At 41.5% G+C, this 25,120-nt stretch overlaps 1 protein-coding gene across 11 annotated transcripts in view; it reads left to right on the top strand.

Annotated features, from left to right (window-relative positions):
- Positions 1-25,120, top strand: part of myt1lb (myelin transcription factor 1-like, b) — a 110,061-nt gene that overhangs the window by 26,816 nt on the left and 58,125 nt on the right. For all 11 annotated transcript variants that reach the window (XM_035994644.1, XM_035994643.1, XM_035994646.1 and 8 more), the window contains exons 2-4: positions 7,625-7,738; positions 17,185-17,230; positions 18,808-18,841. In XM_035994644.1, coding sequence (XP_035850537.1) covers positions 17,185-17,230; positions 18,808-18,841 — 80 coding nt within the window. In that variant the 5' untranslated portion in view covers positions 7,625-7,738. The remainder of the gene's footprint in view (positions 1-7,624; positions 7,739-17,184; positions 17,231-18,807; positions 18,842-25,120) is intronic.

Consider the following 25,120-nt stretch of genomic DNA (forward strand, 5'->3'; position numbering starts at 1 on the left):
GCACACAAACTGACATCCATTCATATAGCAGTGATGTTAAATGCAGGCATGCACACATATGCTGTAAACATACACACACAACAATGTCATTGCCAAATCATAAGGGAGATCTGATATGAATAACGAGAAGGACTAAATGTTGGAAAATGTCATCAGTAGCAACACAAAGGAGCTATTTCATTAGCTGGGGCAGGGCACTCCAACACAACATAGTTTATCATAGCTTGGGGTTAAACTCCTATCTGATGTGCTAAAAGACAGCTAACCTTCAAAGACGCTTCGCCATCCTTTTTGCTGCATAGATACTACAAACTCTCCGGATTGATCCCCCTGTCTGTCTAGTGAGGAAAGATTGTATACGCCTTCGCTGTTATAAGCATTCAGCCTTCATTGACAGACGGCCACATGCAGGGGTATCAGTTCACTAACCAAACGCCCAGGATCTAATATCATTTGCCAGCAAAACATTCAGATCTGCTTATATCGAAATTTCCGAGGACAAGTGGAGCAATGAGTGATGACAGAGGAGATGTTATTTTATTATTGTTCAGTCTGATGAATTGTTAGACATTAGGGTTAACATGTTTTATCGACACTTGTGCCCCTTGATTAAAATGTTGTAGGTCTACAGACAAAAAATTAAAGTAAATAAAAGTAAATGTGACTTTTTTTTTCAAGATATTAGATTAAACAGCGTAGAGCCTGCTAATTCTTTTGAGGCTTTGGTAGTTGGTTTTGGGTTTGATAGCAATTAATAAACCGTGTGTATGTTGGCTGATAAGTAGTCTATATTCATGATGTTCCACTTCCGGGATTGCTTCGTTGTCGACGAAAATTCCGCCGGATTTCACTTATTTAGGCCGGATATCCGTTGCCTTGGGCTTTCTTTGTGTTGGCATTTTAAACTGGTGGATTTCTGAGGACTATGGTTAACTGCTCCTTAGATCTCTGCAGGGTAAATCCAGACAGCTAGCTAGACTATCTGTCCAATCTGAGTTTTCTGTTGCACAACCTCTGAACGTTCCACCAAAACAAGTTCCTCCCGGAGGCTATTTTGCAGAGGCGTTGTTGCTCCGTACGGCGGTTAGCGCTGCCCAGGACGATTGTAATTGGTTTAAAGAAATGCCAATAAACCAGAGCACGTTTTTCTCCCATCACGGAATGCTGTGTGGACTAGCCAGACCCTCCTCCGCAGCGCTGTGGAGGAAGGTCTGGCAATGCGAGACTAGCCGATAAGTAACAAGATGCCATTATATACCTTTATTTTTCAACTGTAAAACGTTCTGCTCAGTGCATGTCTTGGTTCACAATAACCAAATACAAGGGTACGATATGTGTTAATGTTAAAAATGATCTGCCAAAATATTAACTGATTTCGTTCAACTTTCAAGTGTTATCATCAGCCTCAAAATCCAGTATATGTTGGGTTGTAATCTGAGTTTAAATCTAACAGTACCTGAATTCATTTGAATCCCTGATTAAATATTCGGTTTATCTTTCAGAAAAGCAGATGCTTAGTTCTGTGACTCAAATGTAACAGTAAAACATGAGAAGCACAAACTGGGGCTAATATCAACGGCGTTTCTGGCTTGCAGAAAGCACATTGCTCAAACAGTTTCCATTTTGTCTTTTGTTTAGTCAATCACAAAATTAACCTTAATTAGCTACCGCGAATACAGAAGTCGAAAACTTTGGCCATTCTGGGCAGCGAAAGCGACAGTCAGTGCTGGGTAAAAATAAAGCTCACCACCTAAATGTTTTGTACTAAAAGCAACCAATTGTTGTGTGAAATGTCACCCATATCAAATGGTTGCTACATTAGGCAGCAGTAGTTTTAATTGGTTCATGAACCTTTATCGAGTGACAGAACTCAGAGTCAATTGTTAAATAATTTGTCATTTTCAACTCTCTCTAATTGTCATTCACAAATGCAAGAAAAAATGCTTGCACTTTAGAGGCCCGGATATACTGCAGATCCCCATACTACAAGCTTAGAGAGAATGTTGAACACTCCCCCGTGGCATCATGTACAACAGTAGCATGAATAGTGTAGCTTTCTATAGGTGGAGGTGTCGTACAGCTCTGTGTTTTCCTGTGGCTATTTCAAGTCTTGGCTGTCTCACTCCTCAACCTTGGTGTTCTACAGCTGCTGGGGATGAGAGATGGTGTTAACACTTCTAAAGGTGTAAATCACGCCCCAACTCTCTCTCTCTCTCTCTTGCTCTCTCCCTCACTGCAATGTTGTTCCCTTCACTCGCTATCTGTGCTGAGAGGTGATTGGAGTCTTCCCAGTCTGATAATGGGCCGCACACGCATGCACGCACACACACACACACACACACACACACACACACACACACACACACACACACACACACACACACACACACTTTTTTACAGCCACAGAGAGAGAACTAGAGAGAAGGAGACTCATCAAGTAATTAAGGCCCTGGCTCTCCCTTGAAAATTAAAGGAATGGCCCTTTGCTCTCCCCTCTCTCTCTATCTCTCTCTCTCTCTCTCTCTCTCTTTCACTCTCATCCTCTTCCTGCTGGGCTGATTGCTGTCTGGTTTTTCTCCTCACCTGAGTATTTCACGCTTTCTTCCAGGAAGCCAACCCATAGTGCATTGTACTGGTGATTACCCCACTGTGGGTAATTGCGGCGGTGGTTTGCTCGATGTTATTTCCTCCACTCTCTGCCCATACAGAGGAGGCACCTCCCTCGAGAAAACAGAGGGGTGTGTGCGTGTGTGTGTGTGTGTGAGAGTCTGTCACTGGGAGGGGCAAGGTAATAATAATGCACTTCATGTGTGCATTGTATGTATGCATTTCTTTTTACTTTCTTGAGTAGGCGTCAATTGTGTGTGTGTGTGTGTGTGTGTGTGTGTACACGTGTGCGTGTGCGTGTGTGTGTGTGTGTGTGTGTGTGTGTGTGTGTTTGTAAGTACAGTAAAGCCCAGCAGGTCATGCACACGGTCAGTTCCATCTCTTATGTCCTTGAAGAGTAAAGCGGGTAAGAAAACTGCTTTTACCTTGGCTCACTTGTCAGGAAAGTCATAAAGAGCCAGTCCACTTCACTACCTGACTATGATTCTTTCACCCTTCAACCTCAGTGTCTCGGACACACCATATCTCGTGGAATTCAGACCAACAGGCAGATTCATTTTGTTGTTGTTGTTGTAACAAGAATCAGCCGACAGTTCAAATGTAATATGTGTTATGATTTAATTTAATTTTAATTTTTTAATTTAATAATGATTTAATTCATGGTGCTCTGTGGTTAGCTCTGTTTGTCTGCCAATGTATTGTATCCTGGCTGGACCTAGCTCTAGCCCAGCGTGAGCTGGCTCCAGCCCCACAACCCTCAATAAGATTACCGGATTTCAACATGAGAAGGATAGATGGATGACAGTAGACAGTGTGATACAATGAAAAGAAGCAAGCCCAGACCACTTGCTGCATTTGAGGACTGTAGTCTAATCACTGAATTTCTTGACGTTGATATTTGCAAAAGTAAACAATTCCCACATCTTAATTTTGAGAAGAAATTGGCATTACCTAAAGTTTAACATTCAATATATATAGATATGTAGCATGCAGATGTAAACATTGCATTATTTTATAAAGATTGAAATAATCTTCGCTTACTACCCTGATTATTTAATGAGCTGATACTATTAGTAAATTGTGGCGGATATCTACTTTTAGAGAGTCACCAATGGACAGCTGAAATTTGGAACAACTTAATCACTGTGGAACCCCAAAGTGTTCAGTATTGGATAAATAAACAAGATAATTATAAAATGAATAGTCACATAAATACAGTACATAAATGAACCAATAGGTGAAACATTTAATACAATAATTAAAACGTGTTTTTTTCCATTATTCTTATTTTCATCTCATTGTTTTTATTTGAAACGTCCTCTTTTTAAAAATCTGGGTTTATTCACTTGCTTCGAAAGCTATCAGCTGATGGCCGTTATCAGTTGGAAAGCATGATCACCCATCCGCGTCAGTATTATTGTAAACGCTCAGGGAAACTGTTTGGCCACGGCGCTGTAAGATGTCGTAGTATGAAGAGCAACAATGGTAGGGAGTAATATTGTCAGTGTGTCATTAGGAATAATGCCAATATGATATAAGACAGACTTTTTGACATACAGTAAAAAAGGAAACTACCCAAGAGTTAAAAACTGATTTAGGAAACTGTATTTCACATGATTTCTGTTGTATCTTCTCTCTACTTGCAAGAGGATTTGTTGGAAAAAAAATCCTGCAATATTAAAGTTGTCTAGATTCAGGGTCCAGGGATTTCTCCTGTTAGTTTCTGCTGTATCACTGTTTTGACAGTGTGGTCAGTGTAATGCCTCAGTGGGATTTAGAGGGTTGGGGTGGTTTAGTTCAAGGATATAGTGTATCAGGTTTTTTTTTTTTTTATAAGCTGAAACCCTTTCGAATTACTAACCTCTGTGATGTCTGGGCATGGACAGGACTCCTAGGCGCTCTGAGCAGACGGCCAGCTAAAATAACAAAAAATAGTCAAAAATGTGGGTATGAAGCTTGGCAATGGATCTGTTCTCTGCACAACTGGACAAATGCAAACTATATACGAGAAACGAGATACAAGGGTTTGGGTCAAAATGATCCCTTTAAGTTACAAATTATATGTGTACTGTTTCTTATCTGTTATCTGCGTCTGTGTTTGCAGGCCAGTCCAGTGGAAGCATTGATTTCCACAGAACAGTTTGAGGAGGAAAAGATAAAGCTGCCAGCTGGCTTTATTATCAGACCAATCCCATCTCCTGCTCTCTGGCTACGCAGACCAGTTAACAAACAGACCATCACCCAATAAACACATTTGTACACAAGCACACATTATATTCAGTGCTCAATGCAAAGTTACCTTGTTCTCTACTTGCATTCCATCACTCCCCTCCTCTCCTTTTCATCTCACCATTTGTTACCATGAAAAGGTGGTGTTTGGACTTTATGTAAATGTTTTATTTACATACATAAGGAGCACAGGGTAGTTTAAGGATTTTCCATATACAGCAGAGGAAAGACAGGATATACAGCGATCCTGTTCTTACTTTAGTCTGAGATCCAGCAAAACACGTGTAGCCATATTCTGACAATGCTAGTTTCATCAGCTGCGTGTGTGTGTGTGTGTGTGTCCAAGAGGCAATGAACAGGCGCCGAAAACAACACAGGATATGGAACAGAGAGAAGGAGAGCAATACAGAGTGAGATTTCATCTCCCCTCTGCCTGTATACATATCTGCTAGAATGTAGGTCAGGCAGCCCCAGTCACTCTCAGAGCCTGAGAGAAAGACGTGTGTGTCTGCGTTTGTGTGCATACACATCACATGAATAAAGCATGCGTCTCTCCTGTAATATGTGCTTATTTGTGTGAGCCCCTTGTCCTCATGTGCCATATGTGGTTTTTTTTTTAAATGGTGGGAGAGATTTTGTTTTCTGTGTGTGTTTTGTGTCTGAAATGCCTGTCATGTACAGTAAGTGTCATAGAAAATGTCGGAGCGGATATCACAGCCCACTTTCAGTACTGCAGTGTACATAACCATACAATAGGATTGTCATTACAATTGTGTGTGTGTGTGTGTGTGTGTGTGTGTGTGTGTGTGTGTGTGTCTGTGTGTGTGTGTGTGTGTGCGTGCGTCACAGCAGCCAGTCTTCCCAGGCTATTTACAGTGTGTACCATGGCTTTGATAGATATAGGAGCCCAGTAAAGGGCAGGCATGGTGCCCTATCATTCCCCAAGTAATAGAATGTGAGAATATCACGCATGTGTGCGCGCACGCACACTCGCACGCACACTTGTAAGAGTCTGAGCTGAGAAGAAGTCCTTGGTCATATATTCTACCTGTCTAACAAAGGGGAATAATAAGAGGTGTGTGCGTGTGCGTGTGATTGTATAAGACCTGAGGTTGTGTGAGTGTGCATCAATTGCAGTTGAAGGCCTATTCTTTCTTCCCCTCTGTCTGTCACTGTCCTTGGTGCTGAAACTGCAGACTAGCACCTCAACTCCACGGCTAGAATACCATTCACAAGCACACACGTTAAATACAGTGCCACAGTGTGCTGTATTGTATCTTTCTCTGTTGTCTAGTTAGACTCCTGCCATTTGTTATTTTTCATTTGTCTTTCTTTCTTGTTTTTCTCCCCTCCCATCCTTTTTTCTGATAGACAGAGATATACGCGGGGAATGTGGGCTGTGTCCTGATGAAGAGTCAGAGAGCTGTGATTTGTCATCAGCCTCCACATAAAGACCTTCATCAGAGGACAGACCCATCACTTACACTCTGATTATAATGACCAATGGGCCAGGGATGAGCACGCGTGTGCGTGTGTGTGCGTGCGTGCGTGTGTGTGTGTGTGTGTGTGTTTGTTTGTTATAGGGTGAAAGCAGAGGGAATTGTGTCAAAAATCATTCAAACCTACAAGGGATTTAAGTACAGTGAGAAACCATAGGAGTCTTCCACCAAACTTCTTTCTCTGAAGTTATACATTTGTACATGCACAGTGTGCTAGCTATCCTTGCCCCAAAGCACTTGTTATACCGCAAATGTTTTCTGAATGAAAATGCTTTAAGGGTGCACCGGTGGCTGTAATCAAATACAAACCAGCTTCTGACGCCGATTTCAAAGACATAAAAGACAGCAGGACCATAGTCGTAAAAAACAAAAGTGTAGTTTGAGTGGCCCATTGTTTGCGCCATCCCCTTACAACTCATTTAAACTGTTTCCAGCTTGTCCATGTTTAAGATTCACACTACAAAGGAAGTGGACAAAAAAGGGAAGGGAAACAGAGGTTTGTGCATGTGTGATGAAGGGTAAAAAAGACCCCCTGCTGGTTCAAAGTAAAGTCCGCTTATGCATGTAACCACCACCGCTCCTTTTACATAACACACAAAGAGGCACTCTGGTGTGTGTGTGTGTGTGTGTGTGTGTGTGTGTGTGTGTGTGATGGGCCTTCTGGTAGGCCCCCTAAGGGGGCCTTCATTCTTTGTGACGGTCCCTATACACCATCAACACCTCATCTGTTCTCTCCCATACATTCTCTCAATTAGCAGCACCGGATGGAAAGAAACAAAGACAGGCAGAGTAGACGGGGAGTGTTTGAGTACACATGTTCATTCACCCCTCCATCTATTTTCCTTTCTGTCTATATCACTTTGTCGGTTATTTTACATTCTTTTGACAGAGTAGGACATCGGCTTCTTTACTCCCTCCTCTCCCATCTTCCACTTCACTCTCCCTCCCCTCTCCTCCTCTAACTCAGCAAAGGATGGAGAGCTGAGGAGAGAAATCATGGAGGCAGGCACGGATCATTAGCTATATTTGTCCCCACTTCCTGCAGAAGATGATAGATCTAGCTAATTACCCCATGTTGCCAAGCCCCCTCGCACACGCCATGCGGCCGCCGTTATGGCGGAAATCAACGTTGGCTTGGCGTGTGCCGCATAGCTGATGCTATATGACTATTCATGAGCTCAGAGTCAATGGAGAAGAGGAAATTTCAGATCGTGTAATGGCTGTATGTGAATGCAATTGTTCTAGAAATGATTTTAACAAGCATGTCTTCTTCTCCCCTCTCTATGTAGAAAATGAGTTTGGAGGAGACGTGGTGAGCCGTTCCTCTCCAGCTGAAAGTCAGTAGGTCACGGTGGAAGCACAGGTCTGGACCTAACAGCTGTCTCAACCCCAAACCCTTTCAGGTGGTGTAACACATCCTGTTTTTCACATAAACCTGTTCAAATGTGTTTTATTGTGTTCTCAAGCTGCTTGCTTCTGATGCAGGCTTGCGTGAAATATCTGAATTGTACTAGTTTCTATTGCCACATTTTACATTATGTTTTATACATTTTCAAAGTGAGAGTCTACTCTCACAATGTGTAAAAGGAACGAATGCTGACTATGTCCTCAGTTGTTTTCAGCAGAAAATACCACAGATATTTTGTTTGAATAAAGATCTTATTGCACAATCCGGTCTCCCTAAAAATTCCAAATTTGCGTGTTTGGTAATATCAAATCATTTTTCAATGTGTTACATATGATCATGCTGTTTTAAGTGACCTTTTTATTGGCCTGTTCAATTTTAGAAAACACATGTTCTAACGTAAGCCAATACAAAACATGTCATTTTCTGCCGCTACGGGTCTCTCAATAGAAACCATGGATGTAAACACGGACTTTTGATGACATTGTGAATTTGCGTGGGATCAAGGGAGTTGTTGTCTTCCTTGTTAACCACCATTGCCAATGAAAACGTATCTGTTCACAGACGAGTTAATCTATTAAAGTTTCATTCACGTTACGTTTATTAACGTTTATTCATGTCATGTCATTCGCGTGAAATAGCTGCAGATTTTCCACATACGCATTTAGATTTTGCTTATGATGGTAGATGACAGGTTCCAATATTGTTTTCCTACTATGGTCACGCCAAGACCCGCCATTCAATCACTGCTATTGGCCAGGCGTCCATGCTTACGCAAGGTAACGTAACCTGATTTGTTCAGGTCCTATCCCCTGACCAATTGGCTATCCTAACCTTAACCACTCGAGGTCAATGCCTAACCCCAACCAATCGAGCTGCTATTGAAGGGCGGGTCTTGGCGTGGCCATAGTAGGAAAAAAATGGCTGATGGGTTAGCGAGTCAGCAAGCTAACATTAGCCAGCAGCTAAAACCACAATACCACTATATATATCACGTCATGTGCCTGGGGTGTGATATGGTCTGTTCCCCAACCGATCATTAAACATTCTGGGATTGCCGTTGGCACCCAGCACCGAGGTTTGTGCAGGCTGGGTTCGGGTTGCTGTAGTCGCTGTCTGGGGGCTAACTATGGATGTGTTCTTGGGGCTGGTGTCCGCTCTTATGCCAACTGAAGTCTTTTAGTGCCAGGGAGTGAGGCAGAAGGACGGGAGTGTGCTAGCTGGCTAACTTAACGTTAGATTAGTCGACTACAGCTAACACTAAGTGGCGAATTTAATCATGGGTTAGCCCAGCGCTGTTAACCCAGGTCACAACAATCATACTAAAAATAACTTTGTGAGTGTGTTGAACGTTGTTGTAACCTTCCAATGTTACCTTATGGTTTAGCCACCAAGCATTAGCATGAGCCACCTGTCAACATAGCAGATTGTAGTAAGTTAGAAAAAAAAAAAGAAGGTAATTGCTGTATTACTGTGTTGCAAAGTGGCAAGTAATCAATGAAACAATGATGCTGTGTGCCAGGAAAAAAAAAATTCTGTATTACTGTTATTGAGTATAATTCTGTGACGTATCATTTACACTTACTATCGAACGTATCTTCTAGCGTTTCCCGTGTTTTTAAGGCAAGTTAGAGCAACTAGAGGGGTCAAAGGTTATATGACGCCATTGACAGGCGACCAAATGACTTGCTCCGTGTCATTGATTGAAATTACAGATTTCTCTGGGTTTTAAAATTGTTGGAAACATTTGGGATAATCTTAAGTACACAACTAAACAATATATATAACATAAAGACTCCTGACGCAACAGCTTACATGCAATAGCAGATTAATTTATCCTGCTCCCCCTCAATAAATGCAGTGGCAATGCAGTTTTCAATGATGAAATATTTTAGATAAAAGGCAGTCAAGCTGAATAGAATCAAGATTTTAAGAAGGAAAAAGTATTGATCCACTCAGGCTGTATAGGAGTCATTCAGGTAACAAACACAAATCCTTCCCATCCTGTACAGTTAACAGCTCCTTGTCATCACTGGACCAGCTGATAAATTGTCATATTGTATTCTGATCACAGCTATTCTCAATCTAACCATTTCAGAGCCCTGCACTGCTGCACCAGCCGCCAAAGCCTTTTTTCCATACTAGTTAGGAATCACTCCTCTACATTTCAGTCTCTCCTTCTGTCTCCATCACCCTCGCTCTCCTTCTCACTCTGACTGTCAGCGCCCACTCAGATGCTTCCTCCACAGCCCTCCACACTAATTCAGATTCAGCACTTAGCATTGGTTTGGCACACATGTTTACTGTCACTAGATGGTGCATGGCGTAAATACCTATTTGCAGTGAAATTTGATAGTGCCGGTGCAGTTTTGGTGTGCTCCGACTGCTCCACCTTACAGAAAACCAATGTGAGAGTACGTGTGTGTGTGTGTGTGTGTGTGTGTGTGTGTGTGTGTGTGTGTGTGTGTGTTTGTGCGTGTGTGTGTGTGTACGTGTGTGTGTTTGTGTGTGAGTGAGTGTGTGTGTGTGCGTGTGTTTGTGCATTTGCATGTATGTGTGGCGGAGAGAGTGGGTTGGGTGCCATATGTCTGAAACGCATTCTCCCAAAACTTCAAGGTGAAAACAAAGGGAAACTGATAACGATGTGAATTGTTGTGACAGATGTCTACGCAACCCCATCCCCCCCATCACCACCACCAAAATGATAAACGCACACATACACACACACACACACACACAAAATGCTTGTTCTATGTCTCAGTGCATATTACATTAATGTTTAATTCCCAGCAATATACCGATTCTTCTCTATCAAACAGCAAAAAGCCTCTTCTTACTTCTGCATGCAATTTGTCTGTGTCCGATGGCAATTCCCGTGTCCTGTTGATGAAGACACCTAATAATAGGCACAGCCACTTTAATTTCAAGAAAGATAATTTACATATTGTTTTCATTTTGATAGTGTCTGTACAGTCAATACCTACACAAACACGGTTGGCATTTGGACAGCTGCTTTTTCCATAAACGTACGCTGAATAAAATGTTTAGTTGCATTCTACGTTCCTTTCACAATATGCATATACTTTTAAAAGATGCCAGCCTTGTATGATCATTTATCTTTGTGCTGAATTAATCACTTGTGTTTATGGCCTTAGATGGTGTGCATTTGAAATGGGATGCAGCCTTCACTTCATGCAGCCATCTCATCCCAGACCTTATGTATTCTGAATAAAAACCTTACACAAAATATGCTGCTTCTTGGGCGCACGTTACAAAACATGTAAACATGTACATTCTGTCATACACATTTAGAGGCAATGAATAATATACATTATTATTTTGAATTGTACATAATGCAAATTATATTTGAAATAAATTAGAAATTAGAAAACATGCATATATTGGCATTAAAGCACTCTAGTGTCCTTGTCCTATTAAAAAAGAAATGTATCTCCAAAAAGAAAAGCAGCCGTTGTCAGCTTTTTCAGGTTATCCAGTGGATTTTTAAAAGATTTATTAATCTTATGAAATAGAAGATTTTTCTCAACCAAAAAAGGCACACTGTATCTGAAGAAATTGAAAAATCATAAAAATTTTGCGGATAAATGTTTTTCACTGGACACCAATGTTGTGAATTTTAAAGTACAATTCATTTGAAGTCTTGTTGAAATAATATAAATTGCTGTAGAAATAGGAGAACAAGCTGAATTGGACTTTGCTTCATTATATGTAACTTTTGGCGACTCTGTGGTTCTTCATCTCATTCATTATAGGCTCCTACAATGCCATTGATCCAGGGTCTAATCGAGACGCAGACAGAGAAGGAGTGGGCTTCCTCCTAATCCTCAATAAGCACGCTTACCTTCATTACAGCCGTGACATTTTTCGGGGGTGCTATAAGAGAGAGAAAAAGGCACAGACACAATATGAGGGGCTCTCCAACGTATGGTGAGCCGCAGAGGCGCGCATGCTTCCTGGGTCCAACGCTCACAAGGAGCCTTGAGGGGAAAGAAGCTGGCGTTATTACTGCTGTTTTATTCTGCTGCTGGATTCTCTTGCTGGAGACGCTGTGTTCAGCGCAGATGCAGGCCTCATTTAAAAACCAAGGCCCTCGGACAGAGTCTGACAGCTTCAGATAGGCACTGTTAGTGTGCGTGTGTGTGTGCTCTTCAACTAAACATGCATTCATATCTTCATGTCCACAGATGATGTTTCTTTTAATATTCTGCAAGCAGGTTGAGACTATTTCTCTTGTTCATTCATTTCATTTTCAAAACCGCACACACTAGTAGGTTGAAGCGAAGATCGGCCATTAGGGGGGCGCTACAATCAAGGTAGACTCGTTTTGGCCAATAACTCAATGAATGTAAATGGGAAATTTGCAATTGCAATTTCTCGGCCACAATAAATGTTATCAACGCAAAACAGGTTGAGACTATTTCTCTTGTTTATTCATTTCATTTTCAAAACCGCTCACTCTAGTTAAGGGTCGCTATAATCGAGATAGATGCGTATTGGCCTGTAACTCAATGAATGGCAATGGGGAATTTGCAATTGCAATGTACTACAGACCTTGCAGCTCACACCTCGCGATATTTCCTGACGTTTTCCTTGCCGCCGTCACGTTTTGGGTTCCGCTTTCGCATGCTACGCGGGTCGTCTAAACACTGAGTGTGAAACAAATGCTGGTGCTGCTGTTGGAAAAGTTGTTTTCATTTCTAACAGCAGGAAAAGATATTAGTTTAGAGAAGAAGTGGGAGGAACAATACTTTCCATGGCTGAGAAAGAAAAGAGGGCCACCTACAGAAACTCGTGAAATAAATGAAGCCTTGTGTTGTCCTATGCCTGTGTTGTCTGTTCATAAAGCCTAAATTATCACCCAACTCTGCGATACATCTTCTTAGCCAACTTCATTCCAACTAATTACACAATTCTTGGTCAACCTCATTCATATTAAATTCTACCTAATTTCTGATTAAAAAAAACCCAGAAATAATGAATTATTTTGACTAATAGTTAAGATCAGAGGACCGTGTGTTGATGGATAATCACAGCCTGTTTCGCGAATGGAACCATCCGGGTTATTTTTGGGGCAATTTGGTTGAAAGAAACCCATATTTTTGACATAGAGACTTTAAAAACGGATCAAATTTGACACAAGGGTTAAATAAAAATGACCACCCACATTGACTGACAAGTGATTTCTGGGTAGTCTATATCCACGACGTTCCACATTCCGCTGGATCGTGCTCGTTTCGCCCGGATGTCCGTTCTCTTCTGCTTTCTTTGTGTTGGAATTTTAAACTCCGGTGGATTTCTGAGGACTATGGGTAACTGCTCCTCAGATCTCTGCAGGGTAAATCCAGACAGCTAGCTAGACTATCTGTCCAATCTGAGTTTTCTGTTGCACAACTAAAACAACTTTTGAACGTTCACACGTTCCACCAAAACAAGTTTCTTTCTGAGACTATTTTGCAGCGGCATCGTGGCTCTGTTGGGCGCTTAGTGCCACCCAAGACGATTGTGATTGGTTTAAAGAAATGCCGATAAACCAGAGCACGTTTTTCTCCCATCCCGGAATGCTGTGTGGACTAGCCAGACCCTCCATCGCAGCGCTGTGGATGAAGGTCTGGCAATGCAAGACTATCACTGGGTATTTGAGCACAGAAACAGCAGCAATGAGAACACGGTAACTAAAATAGAGAAATAATGAAAAATGGAAATATTTCAGAGCTTAGATTTAAAATAAATTGGTCATTGAAGTAGTTGTTGATGTTTTATGTGTATTTGAATATGTGGCACAAGTCAGCTCTTGTCTAAAGAGGTAACTACAAGGACATTTAGGGTTGGGTGCTATCATGTCTGCACCCTATTGTTTCGACATAGAAGACTCCATGTGCTGTGAGAAAATCTATCTATGCAACATGATTTCTCTTCCACTTCACAGTGGATTGCACATGTTGTCACTACCACTCGTTCTGCAGATTGTTCCAGAGAAGCTTAGATAAAACAGAGCAACGATTAGACTGATGAGAGATGCTAAGCGAGAGGGGACTAACTCCACTTTGCTCACATGACTACTTCAGTAAAATTTTAAGGTTAGGCTCTCGCATGCGTACACACTCACGCTATGACTGAAAGGAGAGAGGAGAGAACTGGATTCATTAGTTGTTATTTCCCTTTTTCCTTCCCTTTTTTTTTTTCTTCCAAGGAAGTATTTTATTTCCCATTGCCATGGTAACCATTAATCAAATTTTATTCGCAATTACGATTTTGGCTCCTAATGATCACAAAAACTGAGTAATCAAGAAAAACAATTATTTTGCACATTACATTTTGCAAGTTAACTCGTATTTTGTCTTTTGTCAAAGTTCAAACGAGAAAAGTATTAGCTGTAGTGCCTAGTTTCTGTCGCCCCCATGAGGAATTCTAAGTAATGACAACAACATTTTCGGCGCATCCACATGATACAAGCCTTCTGTTATTGCGCACCACCTCCACGCAGTAGCCAAGGAGGACATGGAGGATTAAAAAAACATGGACTCTTCAGAAGAGGTCATTATCTTCACTCAAGTTTCTGTGCGGGAAAGTCGCCACAATCTTCTGAATACAGCCATAGTGAGAAATACAGAGAGAGTTGTGTGGAGCTGATAGTCTTAATTAGCTTTGTAGCAACTAATTTGGCAGTGGCTTGAATGTAACGGACGTTCATTAATATCAAAAAGTTACGTACAAAAGCTTTAAACTAATACCTGTTTTCTGGATGAGCGCGCTTTATCAATGGTTTTGTTTTGAAGGAGGAAGTTACTTTAGAACAAAAACATAGTGTTGGACTCGATTGGGACCAACTAGAATATTTGTCGAGTCTGAGACAAGTCTGAATCCAAATACCAACAAATCCAAGACGAGTCCGAGACAACAGAAAAGCGTCTCGAGTCTGATTCTGGACTCAAGGACTACGCCCCTGATTTAGATCACCCTCCCCAAAGTACTCTGGGTCTTTCCCCTTCCTGCTTTGCTACAGTAATAAGATTTACAAGGTATCCTTGCCTTTCATCATTTTATTTTTTCTGCCGTTGAAACATTTATGGGCATTCATAAAGAAACACACCATTAGGGCTGAGGGGCTTCTACAGTACAGTAAATGTGGTGTTAATAAATCATGTTTAATGAAAAGAGACATTCAAACAGGGCCACGGCCCCCGTCATAGTCCAAACCCAGCAAGCATGAATATTTAGTGACATCTGGAAATAACAGAGCAACGTTCAGGCTCCTCAATAATTTAAGATGTGTTGGTGAGGAGGTCGACCTACCTTTAGACTGATATGTCGGTCTGACATACATTAAAGAGAGGTGGGAGGGAGGAGAATGCTTACTCTGGCATATGAAGAGCTTGGAAGGCCTGATTACTGAGGAGGAGACGGCATCAATGGAAACCATGCAGTTAACGTTTGATGGTGTTATGTCTGCAGTACATCTGTAATGCGACTGAGGCTACATTAACATTGCTACATTTTGCTTTTCAAGCGCAGTTTTGAGCCAAAAGCAATCTCCGTGCACACGTGTTTCTAGCTCCATTAGAAGAACGAATCTCCGATTTAAACAAACACACCCGTACCACATATCTCATCAACATTCTCGTATACTGGGCATGCGTGCGCCGGGGTAAACAGGAGGCAGCATGTATACGCCGCCCGTTACTGGTAGTTGCCATGGTGATGTTAGTATCTTAGTCTCTGAGAACAAGAAGGCATGACTCATGACTCATGACCCAATTAGGCAGTGAAATATTGGCGTCAGTGTCGGTGTTGCCAAAGGTCTTGTTTGGGGTCAGCCCTATGTTCCCACAGCCCAGTGGTCCCACAGCCCAGTGGTCCCACTGCCCTATGTTCCCACAGCCCAATGGTTCCACAGCCCAGTGGTCCCACTGCCCTATGTTCCCACAGCCCAATGGTCCCACTGTCCTATGTTCCCACAGCCCAGTGGTCCCACTGCCCTATGTTCTCACAGCCCAATGGTCCCACTGCCCTATGGTCCCACAGCCCAATGGTCCCACTGCCCTATGTTCTCACAGCCCAATGGTCCAACTGCCCTATGGTCCCACAGCCCAATGGTCCCACTGCCCTATGTTCCCACACCCCAATGGTCCCACTGCCCTATGTTCCCACAGCCCAATGGTCCCACTGCCCTATGGTCCCACAGCCCAATGGTCCCACTGCCCTATGGTCCCACAGCCCAATGGTCCCACTGCCCTATGGTCCCACAGCCCAATGGTCCCACAGTCCTATGTTCCCACAGCCCAATGGTCCCACATTTCTAGGACATTTTCAAACTGAGGTCTCTGTTCCTACATTTCCCTTCAATTTAAGCCCTATCCTCCCACAAGATTTTTTAGGGTTAGGGGATAGGGTTAGGGGGATAACATCTGATACAAATTTATGCAAAAGGAAATGTGGGAACATAGGGCCTAATTTTGGAGAAAAAAAATCTTAGAAATGTGGAAACTGTGGGAACATGGGGCCTAATTTTGAAAAAAAATCTTAGAAATGTGGGAAAATAGGGCTGTGGGAACATAGGCACGCTCCCCTTTGTTTGCGACCGTTGAGACTGCAACACAACCTCGCAGATTCCAAACCAAAACAGGGTCAGAAGTGTTTTCAAATGTCTCCGGTTTAGGGGTTGTGAAACGCCAGAGCAGTGTGAACGCGAGGTGTAAACGTAGCAAAATATGTTCATTTTTTAAAACCGAATGTAGCAATGTAAATGTAGCATGATAGACGGTTGGACAGATGGATGAGATGGATAGGTGGATAGATGGAGACATGAAATGAATACTTCAAAAATTATGTTTTGCATCATTTCAAAATGTGAATTTATATCCATTCTAAAAATGGATTATATGATTACTCCTAAAACGTCCTCAGTTTTTTTTCTTTCTTCGGAATTATCAAAGGAGATCTCTTCTTTCTTGATTCACTAACTAATTCATTTGTTGATCTGTCTTGGCCAAATATGAGTCTTTGCATAATTTGTTTGAGTTATTTCCTGAAATACTGAGTACACTTCTGACATTATAACCAGTGATACACCAAATATTGCCTTTTGATTAAAGAGATCCTTTTGTGTAAATGCATTCATGTAAATTCAGCAGAACAGCTGTTTTGGCCGAGAGATTTTCTACGATAGTTCTCATCTACTCAGCAATGATTAAAGATAACCGGTATCCAAATGTTCCTTGGTCTTCAGTCAGTCAGTCAGTCTGTCGTAGACAGTACAGTACACAAAGTGTTACATGTAAGTGTTCCAAACATCAGGTGTGATTTGCACGTTTGACAAGGAGGGGAAAAGTACCCTGAACGTGAAGGAACATGTATCCAAATTAAAGATAATTTTACAATGCTGTCTGTTGTGTGTTTAACAGCTTGTTTGTGCCTTCTCTGCAGATGGAGGTGGATGCAGACGATAAGCGCCATCGAACACGCTCCAAAGGTATCTGGACACACACACACACACACACACACACACACACACACACACACACACACACACGCACACACATAGAGCGGCGCTGCCATTCAGGGTCACCTTCACTCCCCCAACACAAACACACACATGCACAGACACAAGCACACAGATATACTGTACACACACCACTGCACAAATCCCAGACTGTCACAGTTGAGTTGCTTCTTCTCACTGCTCTCTCTCTCTCTCTCTCTCTCTCTCTCTCTCTCTCTTCCTCTGTCTCTATTCCTCTGTCTCTATTTTTATATATCTTACTGAAAGATCTCTCACGGTGACATCTAATCCTACCAAATGATACATAGTCCAAAGTGGAAAGAAATAATGGAACTTTAAAAAAACAAACAGGTGACTCAGTTTTAGCTGATAAACCTGGGAGGGAGGTAAAACCCTAAAAAACTCAAACACAATAAAATAAAGCTCAATGTTTGCGTACATTGAAAAACATCAGACCAGATGTGTTCATCAGAACATTGTCTTTCTTTTATCCTTTGGAGGCATTTTGATGACTAGTCATTATGTGCTTGCACCTTATACAGTAATAAGAAAACTCAAAGAAACAGTGAAAAGGCTCACCAGCCCTCATCTTACTCCCTACCAGCCCCCTGTGTCCACCCTCACAGGTTTGAAAGCATCTAAAAAGAAGTGAGCCTGTTTTAATCAGAGGACCCTCTTAATGTATATTTTATTTCCTCCAAACTTTACAAAGCATCTTACATCTTTGACCGAACAAAGAACGAGGTGGTGACCATTGTTCCTACATCAAGTGGATCAAACACTGTGTAGTGAAGGCTGTAGCCACGAGGCCCTTGTTTGATTGAGTTACACGTGTCCTCTGCTTGTCGGCCAAAGAGAGAACAAATGTGTGAATGAAAGACTGGCACTGAAATCATCTTTAGGGCTGTGTCGGAAATCACTCCATCATTCACTCATTCGCTACTCCTTTTATATTCGAGAATTCAGTAGTTTACCCTAAAGAGAGCAGCAAAAGTTGATATCCAACACTTTTAAAAATGGTAAAAATGTTCTTTTTTTAAAGTGCTTGTTGTTTATTTATATATATATATATATATATATATATATATATATATATATATATATATATATATATATATATAGACACTGAAAAACAACTACTGTATAAGCAATTGTTCACTACAGGCTGTACACGTTTTATACTATTTTAGATAAACTCTTTTAGATTACACACTATTAAAAAATTGTTCTTTTAAAGAAATGCATTTTGCAGGTTGGATTTCTGATCTTTTAGAAGCACTAAATGATCAACATGAGGCAAAGATATTTTCTGAAATTAATTTAAATTGAGTTGTTCACACAAATACACATGTGCATTTACGGTATGCATTTAACTGAGCTTAACGTGTTAATGTATGTCATGGTAAACCTACACAGATCAGAAGTCACAATAATCAACTATTCAGCAGTGTTTTTTATGTGTTGTACAAAGAGCCTGTGGATTTAGCATGCACAAGCCAGTCCTGTTTCATAATCTCTCTCTCTCTGTCTCTGTTTCTCTCTCTTAGTGCCTGTGGATCCAGCATTAACGGAGCTTTTCAGGTCAGTGGGATTGAAAAAGTGCATTGCACTGATACACACACACACACACACACACACACACACACACACACACACACACACACACACAAAGCAATACAAATGCACAGACAGGCAGAAAATAGCTATAGAGTTACAAACACACACACACACACACACACACACACACACACATAAAATTGGCCTGCTGTTGTCTCAGTGCTGAGGTACAGACAGTCAAACAGTGCCTGGGTCAACTGTTACCTTTTATTACCAACCAGAGACATTCCAGTCTTTCCTCTACTGTTCCAACGCTGCCTTCACATCAGCATCTGGTCACTAAAATGTGCTTTGATGCCAGTCCGTTCTATTTCTTGCTCTTTATTTGGTCCCTCTTGCTTCTCCTCTCTATGTTTCCGTTTCTTCAGACACAGAGAGATACTTACAGTATGGATAGTTCTCTTTCTTTCTCCTCATTCCTCACACTGTCTCCGTCTTCAATGTCACAAAAGATGATAACAGCAAAACAGAAACAACAAGCGCCCCATTCTTTCTTCCCTCTAGTTAATACAATTCCACCGTATGAAATAAGACGGTGTTCTCATCTTTTAATGTTGCAACTACTTATGTATATTTAGCATGATAGACAATTATCAGTCCATTGCCCATGCAGCACAACTCTTTCACTCTTTCTACGCCTACTGTCCTAAAGTTGTTGTTGGGTGAGGTTGAGTGGGTGGAAGGTAGAACACAGCTTTATTTGAAATTTGAAGGGTTTTTTTTGTCACTGGAAAATTGTCTTCCTAGTATTTTAAAGAGCTATTGTCACTTTTTTAGAAATGCAAAAGTATGGGGATAAGCTTAACTGGACTTCTGTATTTTATTTTTGTCATGTGCATGTGGTTCCTGCTTACTTATCGATTGGATTTTTTTTAAATGTTTGTCTAAATACTCAACATTATCACTGTTATTGATGTTTTTTTGCAATCAACACACATTGCCTACACTTATGAGAAAGATATTGTTCATGGCTGCTGCCCAGTTGCATTGCAGTCCAGCACATAAACTCAGGCTACATGTCAAGTCTCAGTGTTGTGATTCCTCGATGTAGATATAACACTCTATTTAGGCTTTAAAGCTGGGGTAGACCGTTTTTATTTGGCGTCATTGGGCAAAAGATTCCATAAAAAACTTTAAGCATATTTTAATGTAAGTGTTCTGAGAGAAAACTAGATTTCTGCAGGTCATTTCAGAGACAGGACGTCTCTATTGGCTGTTCTACAAATGCAGATGCACGTGCACGTCCCTTCAGCAGGTGAACGGCGCAAAATTCTGCCGAAAAAGTTCCTATTCCAGGGTTGGCAACAACTGCCTGCACTGCCTGCCTACACTGCAAAGCAACCTAAAAAAAAGGAAGACGGACTTCTCAAAAAGAGAGTCCAACATAGAGTCTGACAAAAAAGTAGGGGTGGGGGAAAAAACACAGCATAGTCTCGCGATATTTTCCGTGGCAATACTGTATCGATACACACCACGCCAAGTATTGATCTATTTTTGTATATGTGTTGGTCAGGTTGTCTGCTTGACAATCCCATTTTGCAGCAATAAAATTGAAGTGAGATGAACAAACAGAGAAATGTATATTTTTAGATAAAACAGATGTTGACAAAGTTTTCTTTTGGGGGACATCATTTGGAATTGGGAAAAATTTGAAGTTGGGAATAAATTGCAATATATCGTGGAATATTGCAATATGTTTAAAATCGCAATAATATCATATTGTGACATTACTATCGTAATGATATCGTATCGTGAGGCCCCCCTTACAAAAAAGGCAATAAAACGTGACAATATTGGCGAAAAGTTTTTGAGATGGAGAAATAGTTTTGCGAATAGTTTCTGGCGAGCCCCGAAGCCCTTAATTGGTCTCATTGGTATTCTTCGGCCCAAGTTTGGTACATACGGGAAGTGTCGAGGGCAGCAATTATGTACGGGGGCTGGTATCAGCAGCAGCCAAGTATACAGGCAACCTGCACTGCTGAAAGCTTAACTTCGTTACAAAATATACGAGTGAGTTTGTAACACTGTTTAAGGTTTGGGTGCCTCCATTTCGCTTCCAAAACATAAAAGCTGAGTAGGATGAAGAAGGCGAGAGCCTTTGTCACGCTCAGAGTGGGAGGCAGTGGCTATTTCCTGGAAGCAATCCTGGTACATGCTAAACTCGACAAAAGTCTCAGTAGCAAAGATTGTTGTTCATTTTTTTGCCAACATTAGTCCGGCATTTGTTGGTCATCTGTGATGTGAAGATATCAGATTTACACCCAGTCAAACCAATAAAAAGTGTGCATCCTGGTCATAGTTAAGTAATACCATCCTAGCACATTAAGGAGCTAGGAGCTAGATCAGAAGAGGTAATTATCTTCACGAGTTTCTGCGTGGGGAAGACGCCAGTCGACACCAGTTTCTGAACATAGCCATACTGAGAAATACAGAGAGTTGTGTTGAGCTGGTGAGGTGTTTTTTTCCATTTTCGAAAAAGAGTTAATGCGCAAAATGGGAGATGAAAACAACTTTGCCAAATAAGTTGTGACGTGGAGAACATGTAACTCACATGACTGATGTTGTTGCATGGCCCTTGCTGCGTGCATTACAATAATGGCATTTCTTTGTCTTCGGACAGCATGCAACATGGCCAATACTTGTAATGCTCTTGTAACTTGAAATGCCAGGACAATTACAACATGCCCAATGGCAACACATTCCTGAATAGGCCTACCTCTCTCCATTTAGCCAAATAACTTAGCTTCTAAACTCTTTGATTTAGCAAGCCGGTTTGCAATCTACAACCATGCGTAACGTCAACTTGTGACTAAACTACACTTTGCTTAGTCTAGTTTATTCGCTCCAAACCAGTTGATGGAAACGCTTCTATTTCCCATTCTCTTTTTTTCATCTTTTTTGCAATATTTTAAAAGTTCGCTTAAAATTCGCTTGACAATTAGATGGAAACATGGCTACTGTGACTTAAACAAACTGGAAAGACGACAGTTTACTTGAGTTTGGTCCTTCTGCACCGCAGCTGGGCCCCGCTCTCTGTCAACATACAGAGTGGACAGCACCGTTTGATTTAACTGTAATCGGTCTTCGGTAGTACCGATGTAATTTGGTTGGTAGCCAAAAAAAGTACAGAGTTCGATACCCAACCCTAGCACTGGAGCATCAAAAAGAAATGAGGGAGACCAGTGACGAAAGGTTATGAGGGGCCCTTTTATGGTTGAGAGGCATGACTGCTTGCTCGGCTTGACAGATGTGCTCAGCTTGTCAGTCTTGACAGATCTTTCACCTAAACTAGCTACCGTTTATTGTATCATCTCGTCACATGATCAAATACAGACTTGACAACATCAACATACATATTACTCAGCAATCATCATTGCATATCTGCATGTGACAAAAATACCAAAGAACATTAGAAATGATTCAATTAATTGAGTAGTTTTTTATAGTTTATGTAGAATAAGCATATAGTTTTGTTATTGATTGCTACTGACTATTTTACCAAAAAAAATGAAAACCATGCGTTTGCCCCCTCCAGGGCATATATAGCAATGCACCGTTTTAAGTTAACGTGAGTTCTTCTTTTAACAAAGGCATATTTCCGCAGCAGCAATCTTACACATTGTTGGAGGCCCTCCGTCTCCATCACTTTTATTTCTCTATCACTACAGTTAGTTTTGTTAAAACAATACAAATGTATAGGTATCCTACATCGCTCTGTGCACAATGACTCAGCAAAAAATGCAATGATTTCAAAAATAGCTTTGTTGCCACTCAAATGTAGCAGCCACTCCTAAGCATTGCCTTAATAGAGACCTTATACAGGCTTATTGACTTATGTTCCACACAGTGCAACAGTCTCTTGGGGGGATGAGGATTGTAGCCCAAAGGATCTAACTGGAGTTCATTAATGTTAGCCACTCAGCCTGCCTGCCCACAGCAGTTCCAGTTCTAACTGTTAGGTTAGCCATGTACAGAGAGTCTAGAATGGATTTTACATACACATATTTATTTATTTTCACTATTATTTGCTTCCTGTAAAGTATAACCTGTTTTGGAATTCAGTGGTGGTTATTCCAGTGTCCTCTACTTGTCTTTGCAAGTTGTTTCCACCCCAGTAATGTGTGAATTTCATTTTGTCCTTGGCTGTATGGTAGGGGGTGGTTGCAGCTAAGATAAGGGTTCCTGCCTACCTATATATCAATAAAATATTATTCCACCTGGAAGATTACTGCGTAGCCTTTAGCTGATATTCATAGATTGTACAAGGTGTACTCTCGCTCCCTTTCTCTCCTCAATCCTTCATCCCCCTCCACTTTCACTCTTTTCACCCCATTCCCCATTTTCCGTCATTCCAACCCCCCTCTCTCACTTTTCTCTCTCTCTCCCCCTCACTCTGCTGCTGCCTGCAGATAGTAATTAATCAGGGGATCGATGTGAAGCCTATCTCCAGGCTGAGGCGTCTATAATGTCGATAATGCTGCTCCATGGCCTTTCTCCCCGGAGAGCTGATAGTCTTCAGGACAAACACGCTTGACTTTGCATGGAGCAGCCTGCGCTGCGTCAGATAGGCTGTTGCTGTTATGCTTGTGTGTATGTGTGTGTGTGTGTGTGTGTGTGTGTGTGTGTGTGTGTGTGTGTGTGTGTGTGTGTTTTTTTACAGCTGGATCCTGACCCATAAATTGCCTATTTTTTAGATACAAATTACTGTTTTCTTTCCGTAGTGGCACCAACAAAATAGTGTAGGTATAGTTATGGTGAGAATTGAGCAGTTAAGAACCTATGCCAGAAATGCTATTAAAGAGCCCCTATTATTCTCCTTTTCTGCGTCATATTTGTACTTTTGGGGTCTACTAGAATTGGTTTACATGCTTTGATGTTCAAAAAACATACTGTGTATCTCATACTGCCCATTGCTACAGCGTCTCCACCTGAAACACTCTGTCTGAGATCTTGGCCCGCCTTCCTGAAAAGCCCTGTCTGCTCTGATTGGTCAGCTGGCCCACTCTGTTGTGATTGGTCAACCAAATTCAAACAAGCCACTGAGCGGGCTGTGCTTAGTCAGACAGCACCAATGGGCAGCACATAAGAAAAAAAAAACTGGGCATTCTAAACTAATGTGGGCGAACCGTTTTAAGGCAGTTAAGATAAGTGCTGTCTGTGGGAGAGAAAGCTCCATTTCGAGTGAAATGTGTGGTTTTGTTTGCACTTCTACAACACTTACATCTATTACATACACAAACAACTATATAACACACTACAACATTAGCCTGGATGCCAGCCGAACTTAGCCCCGCCCACAACATTTGACGTCGGGAAGTTCGGTCTGGACTTGATCCGTTGTGGAGCAACTATGCTCGAATCAGAGCTGTTCGGACCAATCAAATTGTCAGGGCGGGCTTTATACGATGATGGACAGATGATCAACAGTAACGTAATCAACCACGTCACCAAAGAGCGCTTGGGTTGAATTTGTTTACAACAAAGATGGCTGCCATCACATCTGTTATAGAAGATATCGACAGCGCATTCATTTTGAAAGAGGAACAGAGAACCGCGATCACGTATGTATAAACATTGCCACACCCGTCCGCACGACACGGAAACTGCCGCCTCTGCCTTTGCTCTGTCGAAGCCTGTCTTTGACTTGCAGCATCTGTGACAGCTGTCTCCGTTGCTCTGATTGGTTGTAGGTCTATCCAATTGAGTGCAGAGGCATTTTCTTTCCTGGTTCGGTTGAAGCACGCCCCATAATCACAGCCCAATGGAGCAGTATCAGACTCATATTCTGACTAGAATCTGAGTATGACCACGTCAGGCTACTACAACATGGGACAAATCCAATAAAGGATAATAGGGGCTCTTCAAGATAAAATCAGTATCAATAACCTCTCAAACTCTCAAATATTAATATTGGTATCAGCCTCAAAAATCAGTATTGGTCAAGCTGGAGTATACAGTACATGTCAAACACTCAGATGTATTCACATTGATTTAATTTGAGTCCCTCATAAATTATATGTAAATCATTCTAGATTTCAGGTAGCATCACAGATATGGCAGTGAGTTGCCTGACTCTCCTGGCATCAGACATCTTCAGCAGTTTAAAGATGGAACTGTCAAAGTAATCATAGACCCTCAGAATAGGTAACCAAAGTCTATATACTATATAGCCAAAGTGTACGTTTAGCAATGAGCTTCTGTAAGTTTCTTTGAATTGGTATTATTGGTGCACACATTTTCAGA

This window comes from Sander lucioperca, chromosome 18, assembly GCF_008315115.2.
Source record: "Sander lucioperca isolate FBNREF2018 chromosome 18, SLUC_FBN_1.2, whole genome shotgun sequence".
NCBI lineage: Eukaryota > Metazoa > Chordata > Actinopteri > Perciformes > Percidae > Sander > Sander lucioperca.